At 33.0% G+C, this 19,521-nt stretch overlaps 1 protein-coding gene across 4 annotated transcripts in view; it reads right to left on the reverse strand.

The window, feature by feature from the left end:
* Positions 1–961: 961 nt before the first annotated feature.
* LOC128234100 (uncharacterized) overlaps positions 962–19,521 on the reverse strand; it is a 48,243-nt gene continuing 29,683 nt past the window's right edge. For 3 of the 4 annotated variants that reach the window (XM_052948102.1, XM_052948103.1, XM_052948101.1), the window contains exons 3-9: positions 16,299–16,471; positions 14,767–14,822; positions 12,198–12,369; positions 9,084–9,161; positions 6,222–6,277; positions 4,781–4,943; positions 962–4,175 (exon numbers count right to left, since the gene is read on the reverse strand). In XM_052948102.1, coding sequence (XP_052804062.1) covers positions 3,043–4,175; positions 4,781–4,943; positions 6,222–6,277; positions 9,084–9,161; positions 12,198–12,369; positions 14,767–14,822; positions 16,299–16,471 — 1,831 coding nt within the window. In that variant the 3' untranslated portion in view covers positions 962–3,042. The remainder of the gene's footprint in view (positions 4,176–4,780; positions 4,944–6,221; positions 6,278–9,083; positions 9,162–12,197; positions 12,370–14,766; positions 14,823–16,298; positions 16,472–19,521) is intronic. The other variant, XM_052948104.1, reaches the window with a different exon arrangement.

The raw sequence follows: 19,521 nt of genomic DNA on the forward strand, positions 1-19,521 counted from the left end.
CTTGAATACTTAATTTATATAGATTGGCAATGTTTTGGCAGATGACAGTCTAAATTATTTATAACAATGTATAAAATGTTTAATTAAAGCTTTAATCTACAGATTATCTTCGACTGATTGGGAATCAGACCACCAACATTTCGTTGGTGGTCACACCACCAACGTTTGATGGGTGGTCACACTACCAACATTTCCTGGGGAATCAAACCATCAACATTTCATTGGTGGTCAAACCACCAACGTTTAATGGGAGATCACACTACCATCATTTCCTGGGGAATCAAATCATCAACATTTCCTGAGGGAACGCCAACATTTCATTGGGGAAACTCTCCAAAAACTTCCTGAGTGATCACATTTACCAAGACATCTTGCTGGGGGAAGGCCCCAACATTTCCGTGGGGAGCATCCTAACATTTCCTGGGGGATCACACCATCAACATTTCCTGGGGATCACACCCCAAACATTCCCTGGGGGATCACACCACCATTTCCTGGAGGGGTCTCACCATCAATATTTCGTAGGGGGGCATTCCTAATAGTTCGTGGGGGAGGTGCCCCCAACATTTTCTTATGGATCACACCACCACCATTCCTGGGGATCACACCACCAACGTTTAATGTGGATCACACTTCCAACATTTTCTTAGAGCCACAACACCAAACATTCCTACAAGTTTCAGGAGTGTAGGTGAAATTCTTTTGGAGATACATGGGACACATGATTTTAAACCATTCCATTTTTTTACTTAGTCATGGGCCTTGACTTTTGTTAGACCAAGTGAAATGTCAGGCCAACCAGCATTCTTATGAAATTTCAGGAGTGTAGATGCAATACCTTTTGTAGCTACATGCTTCACAAGATTTAGTGATGTAACATGATAATACATGACACGCGCAACTACTGCTTCTCTAATTGGGGGTACAATTAGCACAACAACAAACAGTGTTTATATAATGTACAACGATTTATTCTATGATTTTCTATATTGAAAATAAATTGTTTATTACAGTAATATGCAGATACATGATTTCAAAGAATATTTGAACCAAAGTTTGAAACAAAAACATAATGAAACATACAACTTAAAGTAGTTAAATATCGAAATGGTTTTAAAGATGATCACCTGTGTCATAAAAGTTTACTTCAAATGTATTGAATCAAGTTTTAGCTCCTGTTACAATGCTAATCAAAGCTAAACAGCAAATAGTTTAATAGAGTCTTTTTAATACAAATCAATGAAACAATATAAAAACATGAACAATAATTACAATATCAAAAAAGTAAAATGAATAAAATGGTAAATTGATCATAATTATTAGCTTGCAGTCATTAGAACTATTATATAATCATGCATTAAAAACTATGAAACATGTGAATGCAGGAACGCTATTTATGATGGCACATGGATTGAATATATTTAATAATAATTAAAGATTAAGGTACAAAATTTTGGGAAAATGAGACAATATTACTTCTCAATTATGTTTTTTTAACTACATGTTACACAAATGGCAAAGGAATTGGTTGTGGACAGAAGCCTGATAATCAACACTTTATTTCAATGTTGAGAGGATTTGTGTCATGTGATTTTAAATCATTTATAGAGAAGGTATATTTCATATACAATAAGCCATATATGGCCCATGATGAAAAAAATATTTACAAATATTTACAATGGTACATACACATATAAATAAAAACATGAAAAAAACATGAACAAATATAACAATGAATGAATAAAAAGAAAAATCAACAAAACTTAAAGCATTACCTGCAATCATAACTACTTCATTCATATACAACTAACTTAACTATAATCCATACAAACACAGCAACATAAACTAGGTCATTGATGGCAAATATATCAATAGTCATTAAAAAATAAATAATAATAGGCTATCATTGTAAATGATGTATGCTCCCCAACAGCTATGGTACAAATTCAAAAAAGAAAGCGCAAATTAAAAAATATTACATTTTGATTTCATTATTTTTTAATCACCAGTAATGGCAAAGGAGTTGATTTTGACAGAAGCACGATCATCAACACTTGAGTTCAATGCTGATAAAGTGAATTTGAAATCATTAATAATATTCACTCAAAAGCAAACACATGTTTGCAGTGGGCAAGACGTTGATTTATTTTGGAAAATGTTGGAGCAGAGTGGCATATATAAACACATACAAGCAACAAACATACACTCAACATAAATACTTAAACACTGTAAAGTTCAAACAAACTGCTCTTTTCTTTTCTCTCTTCTATCCATTAAGTCTGAATTCTGCCGGCCCATCCGGCACATGCCCTAATCAAACATGTACACTACTAGGCGTCAATAGTTACAAATAGTTAAAATTAATTCTGTGTCAAAATTGCGCCTCTTTATAATTACAATGGTGATACAGGTTTCATCATATATCCTTCATAGGAATGACAGCCGCCCACGAAAAACACCCAGTTGAGTGGATAAAACGTGTTAACGTAGCGATGCACCTAGGGCTTAACTAAAACAGATAACCCCTAATTCATTCCTCAGAATACAGGAAGTACGGAATCCATCTAGACATGTATGCATGCATGTGAGAAACAAATTTCAATCATGTCTATAAATCTATAAATATTTTTCGAATTTGAATAAAATCAATGGTCACTGTTAGAAGTTAGACCTGAAACTGATTTGCCAATATAACCAACCACCCTTACTCAAATACCACATGTCCTTTACACTCAAATGACCAGCACAATTTCGCTCATAACACGTAAAGACATTTGTTCTGACCTATACTTCGTCAGAGCTATTGATTCTATTCGTTTTACTCACAAGCAGAGAATTATATTGCTTCATTATCAAAATAAATTATCTATATTTAAGTTTGGTTGTAAACCTCTTTGCACTCAGGGATTTTAAGCTTACATTAATCCAACATCGAAACAAAAACTAAATATAATGCCATGGGTCATTAATGACACGTACCTGGCACATCTTAAAGGATTTAACAGGCTACTGAAAGAATATTCTGATTTGTTTAGACAGCTCCTAGTCAATGGCAAAGTTGGTCACTTTCTTTTGTAGGTACATATAAATCCCAGACAAAACATGAAATGGCAGTTTCGGAATTTTGCTTTCTATGTAATCCATGAATTCTATATCATTATGTATACATAGCCTACATAATGTTTTATTGAACTCGCCATGTTGGTTTCTTCGCTCTACCAAATGGCTCAAGGTGTTTTTGCAGAATCTAAATAAATCTGTCACTTTCTTACCAGAATACCTGGCGTTCTCCCCCATTTCAAAATCTTTGACCAGATGCTCATCAACATGAAGTTTCCAGTCTGTTGTACCAAATACTGATTTCTTTTGTAAATATTCAATGTCATTTCGAGGTGCCTTTTGTATATCTTGGGAGATAATCCTCATTATGCAATGCATACAGGAATGCTCCGTTTCCTTGAACAGGTGCAGGCTTCTGCCCTCATACAAAAATGTAAAGTTTGGGTTCTTAATGTATTCTTTAAGCAGGGGATGCAACTCTTTCATGTAAGCACTTGTAAGAATAAAATATTCTAGGAATGCATTGCATTTAGAGTAAATACCATTTGTTTTAAATTTCTGAAACACACCAAAATAAATATCATGGTCCTTACCGGTTACTGCCTTGCTTCCTTTAAAGTTTGTAATGATGTCCGAACAAAATATAACAAGTTGAATCAAGTCTGATTGACACCTTTCTAACATAGGTTTTGACAGATCCATGGGCATAGATGTAGCTTGCATGTTTGGGTTGAGAATCTTCAGTACTGAACATCCATCAATCTTACACAGGCATATATTCTCAACACTAAAATTATTGATCAAAATTCCTTTGACATGAACTTTCTTTAACAACTTTAGCAAACTAGCTATCAAAAAGACAACAATACCGAATGGAAGAAGCTTTAATTTCATGAACTGTTTGATAGAAAACACATCTGGCACATTTTGGGGCAGCCAATCCTTCGGCAGTTCTTGGTAACAAGAATCAAGTGTTTGTGAAGGCCAAAATATGTCTTCAATAGCTGCTGGTGCAGGTATTGATGGCCTACTAGTTTCGTTTGTAGGTGCCTTAGCTTCTGGTGAGGTGCAAGGCTCATGGTAGGCACAGAGATGGGAAATGTCTGCATCATCAACTGAAAAGGATGTTGTATATAAAAAAGTAAGCATACATACATAGATTAATATCATAAATGACATTGTTATCATCAACATAAATAAGAATTCTGACACGTTTAAGGACCATTGAACGTGAATATTTGATAATGTGCTTTAAAATGGTTGAAAAAACCTAGGGCTATTTAAATTTTTAAAAAATAGTGTTTTGTAACTGAAGTTGATGTTTTTTAAGCTTGGTTTTCAGTTAGCAGTTCATCTTTCTCGTTAAATTATTATAGAGCCAGTGTAACTATGACCTTTAGTTCTTGAAAAACCGTGCCCAAAACACCAGAGTTAGTAATGCAATTTGGCTGTTATTATTCAAATGAGTCAAGATAGTATGCCAATTACCTTTGTTGCCAAATCTGGTAAAGATTGGATACAAAAACAGTTCACTTTTTATAATTCAAGGGCTATAGCTTTTGAGAAAAGTGTGGGATCAGGCTGGATATCGATTAAACTTTTACCAAGTTTGGTAAAGATCGAATAACAGAAAAATAAGACAGAGAGCAGAATGAAAGTGTTACAACGCTGGACAACATGGTCCCTATAATTAAGTGCAAATATTATCTACTATAATTACCATCTTGTGTGTTCAATGGCTCATCAGAAGGAGTATGTGCTGGGGTTTTAGAGCCACTGTCTGCACCTAAACATTGTCCACGAGGCTCTATGACATTTGCTGCATCACTCGCTGTAGCTTCATTCAAAAACACGTCTTCTGTACGTTGAGAACAACTGGCACCCTAAAAACAAGTGCATAAATAAATATGCTTTCTTGTGGTATATATAGAGATACCTAGAATAAAGAATAATTTTCAAAAGTTTACAAAATATCTTCACTGATCCTGGATATTTGAATGTCCACTATACTAGGCCATTACAGGAGTCATAAGGGCCTAAAATTATAGCACATTTGATAAGGGGTGCAAATTTAAGCCATTCTACGGTTATTAAGTATATAACCAAGACTCTATCTGTCAATCGTCGAAAAAATGACTCAATTAAAGGTATTCATGTTACTTAAATTCACGTTGAGATGACAGAACTTGAATGATATACAAGAGTGTATTATTACTGTGAGAAAGTAAAGTTGGAAAATAATAACTTGAATGTTTTTTAAGTTACTAACAAAACCATAAAAATGTCATATACAGACTGAGCCATCAATGTGACAATATTTAAGAGAATATTATTACTGTTAACAAGTCAAGAAAGTATGAATTTGAATCTCGAACGGATTTTCAAGTTTTCAACAAAACCGTAAAATTGTATTAATTTCTAAGTATGCAAAGGGCCATAAATCTACCAATATTTAAGCATAAGTTACCAAACTTGTCACAAAAGAGAATTTGATATCTTGAACCACTTATAAGTTATAAACAAAAGAAACATAAAAAATGTGGGTGGACAGACAGATGGACAGGATGATTACTATAGAACCGACAAAACTTTTTGAAAGGCCCTAATTAAATCTTCAAGAAATATTGAGCACACAATGCCAGCACTATATAAATCCAAAAACACTTTCAAAACGTTTTCCACAAAAGGTTTAAAGGTAATCCTCACAGAATAATTTAAGTAAATCCAAGAATTAGGAAATGTTCTAGCATTTGGACTCATATATGAAGGTTTTGGATTTTACCCGAAGTCCAATAACCATATATACCAACAGAGAATGTTTTACAACTTTAAAAATCCTCAAGAACTTTGTCTAAAAGTTAAAGAAATCTTGTTATTTCTAAAACTTTTAAAACTACATGGAATGAATATGATATTCTAGTGTTTTTTTTTGTTTTATTTTCAATGCAATGATTTTCGGGGAATTTCTTCCATCATCTGTATGTTCCAAACTGGGAAAACTTTAAGACTTTGAGGAAATGCAAAATCATGCCACATAAATGATATCTTTTTATGCTATAATATCAAATATACATGATTTCACTCAATTTATATATATTGTGTTAGAGCTGGTCTTGTGTATAATAGACCCTAATTTAAACACATTTAATGTTTATAAATACCTGGGAGAGAACATCTTCTCTGAGCAATTCAACCTGCTTCAGTAAGTTATTGGACTCTGAAACAGAAAAAAAACTTAGACTGTCTTAGATACAGAGTTTCTGAAAAAGAAGAAAAAACAAAAAATAACTTGCCCATATAAATATATTACACATATTTTTTAATTAAATCATCATTCATGGACTTCTGGTTATTTGTAGTTCATTTTTTGCAAGTATTCTGTTACTATTTTGAAAGAAAAAGTCCTGTGATATGTGCTAATGATGAGTATCATATTGTTCATTCAAGTGACACTCTTATACAAAATGCGTATTAAAACAAACATTAATTTAAGTGATAAAAATTTAACTACTTATTAATTGATTCATTTATCAAAAATATTAACTGCTCATAACAAGATTGTTACATGTGGATTTAATAGCTGAAAGTGCAAAAATATAAAATGACTGGTGAATGCTTAAAAATTTACTGCAATCTACTATCTCTGCACCTTTCTTTGAAATTAAACTCAGTATCCTTCATAACCCATTTTTCCATCCTTTTTGGTATACTAAAAGAATTCTATCAATTGTGGTTTATCTTATTTAGGAGTAAGAGTGCATGTTTAATGTAAATTTTATACTAACATTAGAAAAACATACATAGATAAGAATTATTACATGCGAAAAAATGTGGAATCATTTGTAAAATTATTCACCTCTTAAAATATCAATGTATATAGAAAACAAGCGATGTAATGTGTATTTATGGCTGTCGATTTAAGAAAAAAGAATAAAAATTATACATAGAATTATTTATATTGAAGGTATACTTTCCGCACGCTTTATTTGATATGTAATATGTTTTGAATTATTAACTTATAAGTGTTAAATTTGGTACTTGTAAAACTTAATATTTGGAGGATCATTTATGTTTAACTGCTGATACACATGGCAATATTACCTAATGTATTTGAAATAAACTCTAAAAAACTATATAACCAGTTTCAAATTATGGCCAACATTAACTAGCATTCCATGTAAATCAAATGCTTCAAAATGCTTCATTTAGGTGAAACTCTTTCACCCTTTGTTTGAAGATTTCTACACTTGTCTCAGATTAACACTTTTTTTCTAATCCTAATGCTCCAATATCACAAAAATACTTAAGTCAAATCTCAACCTCCATTTCAACGCATTTTGCAAATAAAAGCATAGTTTGATTAACAATATTTAATGTTTTAACTCTTTTAAAACTGCATTATATAATAGATTATGTGGAAAAAATATGTTGTCAATATTAAATAGAAAAATAATCCTAGGGCAAAACTTGAACTTGAGTCAAATCATGTTTTTGACATATTACTCAAGTACATTTTGTGTTTGGAAACATGTGCAATATTCTTTAAATCATTGAGAAAGGATGTATATAAACATAATGCATAAGAGAATGCTGTTTTCATAGGAGTAAACTCAGGCTATGTTTAATGCGGAAAAATGAGTTGAGATTGAATTTGTGAAATGACTTGAGTATTGTCTTGATATTGGGGCCAGGGGCTGTACTCTGTATCCACCTTAAATTGTACATAATTTTAAGATTAGAGTTTTATCCAAGTGTTTTGATTGGACAATCAAAATAACTGACAAATGGAGTAAATGGAATCAATGTGGTATGTCTAGGATAAGATTTATCTTGAATATGGCCCCATGTGTAGCACAAAAAAGTAAAATTGATTTCCTAAATAATCATTACTTAAGAAAAATTACACACCACACTGAGGGTCATATGACATTTTAAGGACCGGACAGTCAGCCACCGATAGTGTTTATGGACTGAAGCGTAAGCCGAGGTCCATTCCCCTTTTGGGGCTGAGCTGCTGGTCCTTATAATGCCATATAGCCCCAAGTGGTGTGTAAATATTTCTTATATTATACCGAACATTTTAAATATGTTTTATTGAAGAAAGCTTATAATGTTAACTTGTGACAAATTTTCGCTGTAGTGAAAATATCATGGCGCACTTGCCAGTTGTATGACGTCAGCGGTCCATATTATATTTTTGGCGAGGTCCCGACCGGCCAAAAATATGATATGGAACGCTGACGTCATAAAACAGGATGTTTATCAAAATATAGTGATATACTGACTGATCGTCTTTATATATACAAAGAAGGGACACATTTATGTAAGGTATTACATATTTATTTATTTAATAATAACCAGTGTAAAACTTGAAATAATGAATGAATATCATTAATTGCATTAATATGTTTAATTTTGTATTATAATTAAAAAGAGCATTTCTTTCCTCCCTTTAAAGGGACTTGTTTATGTTTCATAGGGTCAGACATTGAAAAAATTATTTTCACATGAAATATATATGTTTACACAAAATTAATGATAACACATCTGCAAAAGTTTAAAGAAGAGCTCTGTCGGTACATTTTTTTTTAAATTATTTTGAAATCTAGCAAAGTTTTCCATACAGTTATATATAAACTAATTGGTGAAAACTAGCTCAGCCCCTGTCTGCCAATTCTCTACGTGGCTTGAAGGCATTTGATAAAGGGCCATATCAGGAACATTTTTGTGAAAATGTTTAGAAAATTGGCCAACGTTTATTTAGAGCATTTTCAAAGTCATTCAATAGTGATATAGTTAAGACTAGCTTTGCGTCCCTGTCAACCAAGTGTTTATGTACCAACATGGCTTGAAGGAATTTAATAAAGGGTCACTGTGGAACATTTCTGTGATTTTTTTTACAAAATTGAGCAGCGATTATTTAGAAAACAATTTCCAGACACGGCAAACCAGACGTATTGAGGGATGGTGATATTATGATATGCCCATCTTCGAGGGCAAAATAACAAATGCTTTTAGTTTACCTGGCTCTTCCCATCGCTCTTCCCAGTCATTAGGTACAGTATCAGATTCGCAATCACTTGTGTAAAAACTCTTTGGTTCTGAATAAGATTTTTTTTTCAAGTAATGCATTTAATATTGTATGTAAGTGTTTAATCAATAAAATAAATGTAATGATATTCTATGTAAATCTTGAGTTGATTTTTTATCTTTGAAAGTATTGTATTTTCTTAATCTTCAGTTAGTTGTAACAAAGAAGTAACTATATTGATATATCTCTGCACTAAAACTATTAGCCACAAATTCTTTGTTAACATGCATGCTGTTGCATATCCTACTAGAAATACATGAGGGAACTTACAACTATAAATAACATTAGCAAATTGCTGCCCATAAGATGAGATTAAGTGACATGATCTGCTTTTCAAAATCAATCATACTCCAGTGGAACAGGGGCTATATCTCCCTCAAACATTAGCAGTTTGTACAAAAAGTCAAACTAGATCTCTTTTTTGTGGTGTTGAACATGTGTACCAAACTTTTTTAACACCATTGTTTTTTTACAAATTTTAAGTTGAAAAGCGGCTAGAATTCCATAAAAAATAAAGCCATCATATCTCACGGCGGGTAATCATTGGAGCCATAACAATTTGTTATGTGTTGAAAATGCTCCAACGCGTCTTCCGTTATAGTGCCAATGAGTGGAATATGAATGTAAACAGTGAGTATGGTTTCTTATTTTTCATTTTTAGAGGTTTATACGAGTAAATTTAAAAAAATTGGATAATGTATTTCCACATAGGAATGGCAATGAGTTGTTCTAAATGTAAAAGTTTTGAATAAAATTTAATATCTCATTGTCTAGAACTTGCATAACTTGCTAGTCGTTAGTGTTGACAACGTAAAAATCTGGATTTTAGTGAGAATTGTTCTCGTAGCTTAGGTTTAAGCATTTTCTTTACATGTGTGTGGTTTTTTTATTGACTTCATAACATGAAAAATATCATGATCGATCTTTTTAAAGTATGACCTACTACCACACAGCTTCGCGGACTTTAAGGTTCATTTGGTGTCTAATAAATTAATACTTGATAGCAAATGGTCGTCGTAATTCTAATTCTGTATTTCCAGGTATTATAAGGCAAAAATTTAACGGTTGTGTTTACATATTTTCAGATGGGTGTCTTTAAAGGAAAAAGGAGGCGGGGCTATTCATGTCCAGAAAAAATCACTCCATAGCTCAAAATTTGCAAGAAAAAGTATTTTACAGTCATTCACCTAAATAAACCAGCACTCCTTTGCCGTCTCAGAAAAAAAGATTCCTTCGTTTGCATTGGATGATTTCACTTTTGTGGGTAAATAATTCAGCATGTATTATTGGCGAAAGAAACTGTGCTCGTTTAGTACCTATCTTTTTTCCAATGCTGCACGGGAGGAATCTTTTTTTAGATGATTTTGAAATTTGGCTGTTTATCAAACGCAGTCAAAAAAGTATGAAAATTAACATTGTAATTACTAGTGTTTGAAAATCGGACTCCATTTGCGATCGATAATCGAATCGAATCGGACCAAGTATTTCGATTTACTATCGGACAATAATCGAAAGTTCATAATATCAGTAAGAAATACATTAATTATACATAATATTACGAGCATTTAAATGGTTAAACCTGGATTCAGTACGTGTGATGCTATAGACATGCTTTTTGCAACAAAAAGTAAATTTCCATATCCCCTTTCTGTTTATCAGTCAAAATAAATACTTGCTATACATGTGGAATATTGATTTTGAATAAGAGTTTCACTTTAAAACTTTAGTGTGTTTTAAATAAACGCCAATGTAACATTCAATTTTGACCCCGTTATATATTGACCACATGAGTCATTTTCTTTCTGTTCAAAGAATGATATTTTTTAACGTCAAGAACTGACCATCCCCCACCCCTCCTCAAACCACTGCATAACAAATGACCCTCGTTGAAAATGTTCAAGAGTTATTAGTGTTTGAAAATCAGACTCCGTTTGCTATCGATTAGCTTATCGAATCGGACCAAGCATTTCGATTTACTATCGGACAATAATCGAAAGTTCATAATATCAGTAAGGAATACATTATTTATACGTAGTATTACGAGCATTTAAATGGTTAAACCTGGCATCAGTACGTGTGATGCTATAGACTTTTTTTGCAACAGAAAGTAAATTTCCATATCCCCTTTCTGTCCTAACAACTAAACGAGAAAAAAATATTACAACACAACACATACTTAATAATTGCACATTATACTGCAAAATGATGCACACTGGAACATTTAAGTTATCTTAATATTTTATCCATGTAAATGCATATTAAATTTTTGTGAACCTGTTAAATTTTACATTTCATTAGAACAACTTAATTTCATAAAACTTTCAACAGAAAAGTAATTTAGTTAATAACAAACCCAACCAAAAACGGTTTCAAAAACAGAATGCATCGAGCCGTGATCCCGGGTATTTACAGGAATGACCGGACCCACTACTTCATAGAGACAGATTATTGAAGAATGTTTTATGAAATATAAAAAAATTAAGATTAATTTGTAATTTTTGGAAAGGTTTTAAGTTTTTAAGCAACAGTTTTTACATTCACTGCATTTTGGTAAGAGAGTGACATCTCTTGTTTAAATGAACTCAACAAGAATTTACCTGAGAGAAAAATTTACATTAACTCGACTTTTACCACAAAAAAAAAATACGTAGTTACCTGAAGTAACATTAGCAACATCGATTTTGGACATCCACTATCGATTGTCGCCGACATAGCATTGTCAGCGACGATTTATCGATTGTACTCGATAATCGTTTCATCACTAGTAATTACATAAATCTGGTAAAGATTGGATAGGAAATGCAGTTTTGAGATCGGACAAAGTGAATCTAGTCATTTTTTATAATTCAAGGGCTATAACTCTATTGAGTAAATTGAGGGATCTGGGTTAACATTTTAACCAAGTTTGGTTAACTTATGACTGGATAACTAACAAATAACTTAGAAAGTAGAATGAATTTGTGTAGTCGCTGGACAGCATGATAACTATAATTATATCTGTAAAATTACGCAGGTGTAATAAAAATCATAAATAAATTGAAGCTACCATAAATATCATATTCTGTGGTCAATGGCTCATCAGAAGAAGATTGTGCTGGGGTATAAGAGCCACCTTGTGCACCTAAACATTGTCCATGAGTGTCTATAACATTTGGTGCATCACTCGCTACAACATCATTCAGCATCAGGTCAACTGTGGGTTGAAAATCACTGGCACCCTAAAAACAGGTAACAATTAGTCAATATAATTAGACTTACTTTTAATATATGCTTTCATGTGGTATAACCTGGGAAATAAACTTCAAACAGTAACTGGTTGTTGGGTTTGTCCAGTGGCTAGCGCACTCGCTACCCACCAAGGCGACCCGGGTTCGATTCCCGGCCTGGGCGCATGTGAGTTTGGTTAGTGGTCACCAAGCCGGACAAGTGGGTTTACTCCGGGTACTCCGGTTTCCCCCACAACACAACATCGTGCCAACGAGAGTGACTTAGTATACGCTATTATAGCTTCCTTTACAATCGTGGTAAAATATATTATGGTTTAAGTGAACTGAAATAGTAAATCTATCCTTTCGATATTTTCGCTTTGAAAGGTTAAGCACATTTTGTTGTCCAAGGCAAAGTCAGCTAGGAAAAAATAATCTGTTATGACCACCAAACGCAAAAAAAGAAAGAAATTTATTTACTATAAACTTTTTTGACAAAAGCATTTTCAAGTTAGTAATGTGATAATTAAATACCTAAAACAAGAGATGTTTGTCAAACATAATGCCCCCCTGAGCGCCATGTTTTCAGGATTATTTGGATGAAATATGCATGGAATGCTGAGTTACAAATAAGGTGCATATTTGCGTAAATACACATTTAAAATCATAGGAAACGCAATTGTTTTAAAAATCGATGAGTAACAAAAGCATAAGAAAAGGCAGAATACGCAATTAATTTAAAAGGGACTCGTAATGAAGAAAAACGAGAATTGAAAACTCATTCCGTCTAATTCAGTGAACTCGATTCGGTCAATTTATTAAACTCTTAAAAATGAATAATAGTTTCCGTAATTGGCCAATCATTTTCTGGAAGAATACTGGAAATAATCTAAAACCTTAAAGTTTAACTAAATACACTTTGCCTTTATAACAAGTAAATACAATGGTATACAATTATAGAAGGTACACTGCACTTACTATCATTGTGCTTTAACCTTGTACAAAGTTTGATTAAAGTCCATCCAAGAAAAAGTGACAAATAAAATACTGTTAGGGTTCTTATACACTGCAATTCCTCTTATTGTGCTCGGAAAAAATTAAATTTTAATAAAATTCCATCCAGTAGTTTTCAAGATATGCTCCAGACAAGAAAAAGTAACAAAGGGCAATTACTCTGTAAATAGCTGAAATAGAGTTATGGTTCTTGTACACTGCACTTGCTATTATTGTACTTAACCATCTTATGAAGTTTTAGTAAAATCCATCCAATTGCAATAGACCGACAAACAAGCCGACTGACTGACCACAGGCTAACTCCAATATTGTATCTTCAAAAATCCACCAGAGTTGAATATGACATTCTGAATCAAAACTTAGTACTATTTTCTGGTGTTGTTTGCTCTTTCAAAAAAAAACGTTGTTTTTGTTTTCCTTCACAGAAATGGTGTAAAACACATACCAGTAAGAAATCATTTGGGCAAAAAGGGACACTTTCTTGAATGGGAAAACAGCTTTCAAAGGCAGTACCGTAAATTGCATGGAAAACAAGAGCCGTCCTAAGACAGCCTGCTCAACTGCGCCGCTTTGACTTAGAAGTGAATACAATAACGATGTAATATAACAAAGTTTGGTCTCTTAAGTCAAACCTAACTAAAATTATTCGATACATAAGGTGACTTTGATGCTGCCCTCCCACCAGCCCGCCTGAACAATGACGCAAAACATTCAAAAAACTTGTTTTCCCTTTATGAAAATGTGGTTAAGAATATAAAAATGTGCCTTTCAAATGAAATTAAAAAAAAAAAAAATCAAGGGCCATAATTTGTATTTAGGCTTAAAATGGAGTTATGTTTCTTGTTGTAAGATGGTTATAAATAAATTTGAATTTTATTAAGTGCATTGAATGAAAGGTATATAAGTTTTTTTATTAAAATCCCAAATTGCCCTGAACTTTAACTTGCCTAGAACTTTAACCTAAGTCAATCAGGGGCCATAACTTATATTAAGGATAATATGAAGTTATGTAACCTCATTGGGTGATGGTCTTGAACAATTATGATAAGTATTTAGTCAATTGAATGAAGGGTACAGAAGTTATTAATAAATATCCCAACCTGCCCTAAAACTTTAACCTAAGTTCCATAAATAGTCAATCAGAGGCCATAATCTGTGTAAAGAATAATATGGAGTTATCTAACCTCATCATGTGATGGCCCTGAACAACTGTGTGAATTATTAAGTCAATTGAATGAAGGGCATTGGACTTTTAAGTGAAAATCCCAACTTTCCCAAAAACTTTAATCAGACGCCGACGCTGGGGCGAGTAGTATAAACCCTCCTTATTCTTCGAATAGTCTAGCTAAAAATCACTGCAATCCTTACTTAAACACATTTAATGTTTACAAATACCTTCGTAATTATTTTTTTTCTGAGCAATTCATTCTGCTCACATAACTTCTTGTTCTCTGAAACAGAAAAAAGCAACTTAATCTAAGATACAGAGTTTCTGAGAAAGAAAATCACACACAATTACAACAATTAACATTCATGGACTTCTGTTAATTTCAGATAAGCCAGTTTTCAACATGTATACAGAAAAAATGTCATTTGTGCAATGTACTTGAAGATGAGAATCATTTTGTTCTCGAATGTAGTCTTTATACTGATATTAGAAAAACTAGATTCACCGCAATGAGATGAAACCAGGTTTTAAATATCATGAGCAAATAAATTCTTTGTATTGAGTTAGCAAAAAGTAGCAGCTGAAAGTAATTTGGCGAAATCCATTTTTCTATTTTCAGTAACAGTGACCTTGATCTTGACCCCACCCCATTAAAAGCAATCTCAGGCTAGCTCTTTACATAAGTTACCTAAACACCAACTGTAATCAATATCCATCAATTCTTCTTCAGTTATTGGGCGGAAGCCATTTTCCTATATTAGTAATAGTGACCTTGACCTGGGCCCCCTACAATGGCAATCCAAAGCTAGCTCTCCACATAAGCTACCTACACTTCACCTTTCATTACTATCCATCAATTCTAATTAAAGTTATTGGGCGGAAGCCTTGACCCCCACCCCCACCAAAGCAAATCTTAGCTAGTGCTTCACACGAATTTGCATTACCATCAATCAATTATTAAATTAAGTTATTGGATGGGAACCATTGCTGTACTTTAAGACACAGTGGCCTTGACCTTGACCCCACCCTCCTCAAAAGCATTCTCAAGCTAGCTCTTCACATAAACTACATGTCATCACTATCCATCATTTTTTACTTCATTTGGCAGAAAACATTTTTCTATTTTTAGTAACAGCGACCATGACATTGACCCTGTCCACATCAAAAGCAACCTACACACCAACTTATCATTGTCCATTAATTCTTACTGAAGTTATTGGGCAGAAACCATTTCTATCTTCAGTAATATTGACCTTGACCTTGACTCCCACCCCCTCAAAAGCAATCCCAAACTAGTTTTTCACATAGGCCACCTACACACCATCTTTCATTACTATCCATCAATTCTAACTTAAGTTATTGGGCCGAAACCTTGTTCCATTTTTTTAGTAAATTGAGCATGACCCATCCACCTTAAAAGCAATTCCAAGCTAGCTCTTCACATAAGCTACCTACACACCAACTTTCATCACTCTCCATCAATTCTTACTTAATTCATTTGGCTGAAACCATTTTTCTATTTTTAGCAACAGTGAACCTGACCTGACTTTTACCCACCTCCCTCAAAAGCAATCTTAAGCCGCCTACACACCAACTTTCATCACTATTCATCAATTTTACATTCATTTATTGGGGGAAACCATTTTCCTTTATTTAGGCATATGCAATGACAAATAAAATGTCAACCTTTTCTTGTGAATCAGAAAATAAAATAAAAAAATTTAAAAAAAAGTAAAAATTGATCATAGGTTAAGTTTACTTCTTTCACTCTTGGCCAGCTCCTCATCCTTCTTGGCAATCTCCTCATCCTTCTTGGCAATCTCCTCATCCTTCTTGGCAAGCTCCTCATCCTTTTTGGTAATCTCCTCATCCTTCTTGGCAAGCTCCTCATCCTTTTTGGTAATCTCCTTTTCTCTCTTTTCAAGCTTTTTCCTGTATCAAGTGAAATTCTACATTGCAGTTACATTCCATAAGGCTAAAACACTGATATCATAAACACTGATATTATAATGGGTGAGAAGAGTTTCTTTTTTACTAAAAATGGGGACGAAATTTGGCCCTATTTTCAATTTAAAAAAGTATACTATTTCTTACAAAAATTGAACTCAAAATTCACAATCCAGCTTATAATAGTACCGGTAGTACTATTCAGCTTATATTAGTACTATTATGTTTAAAAATTGCAATCCAAATCTCTTAGAGTTCTTCAAATCCTGTATCTTAAAATGTCTTTCCTTTGTTTCCTTGTTTGAAATATAGTATCGTAAATTAACAATTTCAGGCATTTTGTCGCTACATGTATTTTCACAAATCTTAAGGACCTGGCCCGATGCACAAAAGGGTGCCAAAAAACACTGGCAAGATTCTATAATCCTCCTTTGTGGTTTATATCTCATATTCGATCCCCAAAATTATAAACATGTATGTATGATGTAATATCACATTTTAGACACAATTCTTTTCAATATATTAATAGAACATCCATTTGTCTCAATAGTTATCATAATCAGCATCAAACTCCTTTTATTATTGAAAATCCCGATCAAAAGTTAAAAAAATAAAAATCTTTTCATAAGACTTTTTTAGGGATGGCAACGAGTAGTAAAATTGGTACTCGAGTACTCGGACAATCTTCTGATCGAGTACTCGGATAACTTGAATTGGTTTTCGGGAAAGATAAGTTCATGTATACATGTATCGGTCATGTACATTGTGCGTTGGTCATAATATTGGCCATTTTATCTCTTAATTAAAGACTGTCATTATGTAACTTAACAGAGAAATCAATAAAAAGAAAACAAATATTGTTTCATGATTTTAAATAATATGTCGTTTTCATTTCATATTATACGTATATATGTGCTACCATATGAATGGAAAGTAAACCTCGAATCATATTCGAGCGTCGAGATGATCAAAACTACACTCAATAATGAACAACATTCAGAATTACATTAAACGAAAATTAATTGTAAATTGTTTAATTGTTTACTCTACGAAATACTATTTAAAATGACAGTTTTTCATACTAAAATATTGTTGTTTTCCTCATTAATATTCATTTTTCCATGTTTAAGATATCCACCAATCAATTGTGATAATCATTGCAAAAAAAAATGCGCATTCTGGAATCATTGCACGTAACGCTCGTCAACGTCCATTGTTTAGTGAAAACACACTAATTGGTAATCAAAACAGTTCTGTAGGAGCTGTACTGCTATCAAAACTTCCCTAATTGACACTAGTGCTATTTGCCAATAAGGGCCCTTTGTTGACAGTTTGTAACTATCACAACAACTGTCAAATAATTTATTAGGGTCAATTGAGTACACAGTGGGGATTAGAGGGGCCGTAAATTGTCGGCTTGGAAACATGAAAGATCTGATACTTATGTCTGTTAATTGTGAATTTGGTGACTTTTATAATGAAATAATATTTTTTTCGAGTACTCGAGTAGTGATTTGATACTCGGGTACTCGGATGATTGATCAAGTACTCAAGTACCTGGGTACTCGTTGCCATCCCTAGTTTTTTTTACCTGTAATGGTTCATTCAACATCCTAAAAATTGTGTGATGTAAAGCTTTAGGGATTATTGAATTCAGAGATCAGTATGCAATACTAACTTTCATGAGTCATTGCAATAGATTTGCATTCAGACATCACGAAAGTTCAGAAAATTAGTCTCGGTCATTCAGACCGACAGCCTCTGATATTTTGTTGGTCCGAAAGAAAATTTGCTGGTCCGACAATTTTTGTTTGAAAACTTGCTTTATCAAAGCCTTTGTTGCTAGTTTTACATTTACAAGAAATAAAAATGTATTAAGATAATATTAACCAGTTAATCTTGAACACAAATAACAGTTCACAGAGCTTTATTTGACAAAATATTATTAAACTAGCTTTATTTCAGGTTGCCATATTTTGACAGACACTCGCACTTAATCGTAACGAAAATTCCCATTGGGCGATTTTCTGGCAATTTGTATTCTTTGGACCGTACCGGTACCGTTTTCCTAATCAAATAGCGTGTTCCAAAGGATAAGATTATTGTTTGGAACATTTGGAACTATCATTTAAAACATTCCAATGTTTATGACAAAAGTTTATCATTTTAGCGTTTCAAAACATTGCGCGATATATACACAGTAGTAAACATTATTTGGTAATGTATTGCAAAGGGAGGCAAATGCTGCATGGTGTTTGATTTAATGTGGTATGCATTCCGACATTTACACTATCGGAAAACGACATCGGATTCAAAAACAAATAGTTATTTGATAATTTCATTGAAAAAAACACAATTTTCTGTTAAACAAAATAAATTATTCTTACTTTTAAGCGATGTTTGATTATTGATAAAGATTAAAGCTTCATTATTTTGTTTACACCTGGCCGTGAATACTGTCAGTCAGTCGGACCGACCCCATCACAAATTTAGTCAGACCGAGTCGAAATTTACCAGTCAGGACCGTCGGACCAACGGTTTTCGCGATGTCTGTGTATTTATACTCACACAGATTGATATTTCAGACAGTTCAGATATTTTGAGAGGGAAAAGAAACAAATATATATAAATAATTCCCTCATTGGCAGGAGACAGAATGCTTGTTCTTTAAACTGTAAAATTTCCTTTTTTTATGTAAAACAATTATTTTTTCTCAAAATGGCATATTTCACAACACCATGGACCTATAAACCATGGATTGGCAACTCTCGTCTGTGTTAATGCGAATAGCTCAAACTCACGCGTGCAGCGCAATTTCATTCCGAGATCTTACTGTGTGGTCATTTTCGAGACGTCCGACATCGGCCGAATATATACATGTAGGAAAACATGAATTGAAATTTACTCAAATGCGTAGTACATTTGAGTTCATAATTGTCCAATGGACTTAATCTGATTAAAATCAGTTATTAATTAAAACTAAATCTATTACGAACAAGGCATGACTGTGAGGTTGATTATAGGAATCTCCGTTT

This window comes from Mya arenaria, chromosome 5 (genome assembly GCF_026914265.1).
Source record: "Mya arenaria isolate MELC-2E11 chromosome 5, ASM2691426v1".
NCBI classification, from domain to species: Eukaryota; Metazoa; Mollusca; class Bivalvia; order Myida; family Myidae; genus Mya; species Mya arenaria.